Raw genomic sequence first — 2,046 nt, forward strand, 5'->3', positions numbered from 1 at the left:
TATATTATTAGAATATTATAATAATAATATTATTATAATATTATAATAATATTATTATAATATTATTAGAAGCAAACGAGTTCAAATGTTTTGTTATGTCTAAGGTAAAACTCATGGGTCGGTCTGGTTAGTGTAACTACCACGTTCGCTGAGGATGTTCATTTTTTGTGGAAATGCTTCATTTTACAAGCTGACCCAAAAATGATGAGCTCATTATGAGAAAGGTGTGGACAGTGTGGGTTTGCTGGTCTTGTCACTGATGATGTCAGAGGCTCTGCTCTGACATCACAGCGGTGCTCTGTGCCGTCCTGATGACCTTCTGCAGACGCTGGTGTGAAGTTGGAGGGGTGCGCATCAGCAGAGTCTCTGTTAGCGTTCCTCCCTCCCTAACTCCCCGCCCTCGGCAGGCTCGCCTGCGCTGCCTGTGTCAGCTGACCTTGTGGTCTTTGAGTGTGCTCACCCAGTGGCCTCATAGCCACCCGAGCACAGTCACGCACCCTCTCCACCCCTGCTTATCGATCAGGGGCTGAGTACGCCATCTCCACTCTGTTTCACGCCCACATGTGGTGACACGCTGCCCTCTCACGCTGTTTTTCAGTGGATTTCGCCTCCATGTTGGCCCAGATCACATCTCCTTTAAACGAGCGAAAATCACTGAGATGAGATCTCGCTCTTAAAATGTTGGCTGAGAGCAGAATGAACAGAGTCACAGTCAGCCAATTAAATCACGGAGAAGCCGCTGTGTCCACAGACCTTCAGCTCAGAGGCTTCAGACGTCACTTCCTCTGTTAGCGTTGAGCCTGCACGACAAACTGCCTCCATGCCCTGATCCTCACACATCCCCACAGAGAGTTTAAAGATTTATTTGCATTTAGCAGAGATTGTTTGTGTGTCAGCGGCAGCAGCAGAGGCAGCGATACTGAGCTCAAACAACACACCATAACTCTGGGAGAAAAACAGGAAGGTGATGGTGCCGCTGTCGCTTTCGTGTCTCCTGATTGGACAAACAGACTTCCTGCTATGGAAAAAAAACAGCACCACCTACAGGATGAAATTAGATTGCTGCAGGCCTCTGTTATGAAGTCACCTGAGCAGGTGATCGGGGGCGGCGGCTGCAGGCTGTTAGCTTCCCATTAGCAGGCTGCCATCATCCCCACAGCTCAGACAGACAGTCTCAGACACACTGATTTACCTGAGGAGGAGCAATTATCAGGGTCACCTGGAAGAAGCAGCTGCTGTTAATGTGAGGTCACTTTTAAACCTGTCAGCGAACGATTTACTGATCGCACACGCTTCACTCAGAAAGAGCTTCTGTAGGAATCATTCCACAGGTCTGTGATCAGGTCTGTGATCAGGTCTGTGATCAGGTCTGTGATCAGGTCTGTGATCAGGTCTGTGATCAGGTCTGGCTGTGATAGTATATCAGACAGGAGGAAAATAACGTTCAGCTTTCCCTCTTTCAGGTGCAGTGGCCGTGCATAAATCCCAAATACAAAGTGAAGAAGAAGAACTACAAGAACTCTGGGATCGTGATTCTGAACCAGTGCAAGGTGACTGACGTCTGCATGTTTTTTTTTTTGCTCCATAATTTATGTTTTTCAACCATTTAAGGCTTAAAAACGCCTCGTTTTCTTTTCCTCGCCGCCTGTCTCGTTTTTCTTGGCAGTTGATGTTGGCTTCTGCCTGACGCACTGTTAGAAGAACCAGTTATGTAGCGCTGAACAGCCTGACTTACCTGACATTTCCTGCCAGACAATGCTGAATGGTGTTCAGATGGAGCGAGGGGAGTCTGGGGAGATCCCGCCGCTCAGTGAAAGCCGGATAACATTTAGCCCGATGCCACTCGACACGTGAAGAGTTCCTACTTCAAAATGACTTCAGAGCCGTTTGAAAAGACGGACGCAGATTGAGGCGTAGCACAACACAGGGACAAATTACTGAGCTGCTCTAAAGCTGCGAGGTAATTTACACTCGATCCATGGAAGAGGAAATGAAACTGAAACTCTTGTATCAGCGGATATTTCAGGATAGTCCAGCTGCAGACTG

The 2,046-nt window shown here is 47.6% G+C and overlaps 1 protein-coding gene across 1 annotated transcript in view; it reads left to right on the forward strand.

Moving 5' to 3' along the window:
- cpne4a (copine IVa) overlaps positions 1–2,046 on the forward strand; it is a gene marked incomplete at its 5' end in the record, with an annotated part of 79,341 nt that overhangs the window by 54,340 nt on the left and 22,955 nt on the right. Inside the window, 1 exon segment of the mRNA XM_042227986.1 lies at positions 1,464–1,550. Within this exon segment, the coding sequence (XP_042083920.1) occupies positions 1,464–1,550 (87 nt within the window).

Source organism: Haplochromis burtoni, unplaced genomic scaffold (genome assembly GCF_018398535.1).
Source record: "Haplochromis burtoni strain Fernald_Lab_line unplaced genomic scaffold, NCSU_Asbu1 Contig_295, whole genome shotgun sequence".
Lineage (NCBI taxonomy): Eukaryota > Metazoa > Chordata > Actinopteri > Cichliformes > Cichlidae > Haplochromis > Haplochromis burtoni.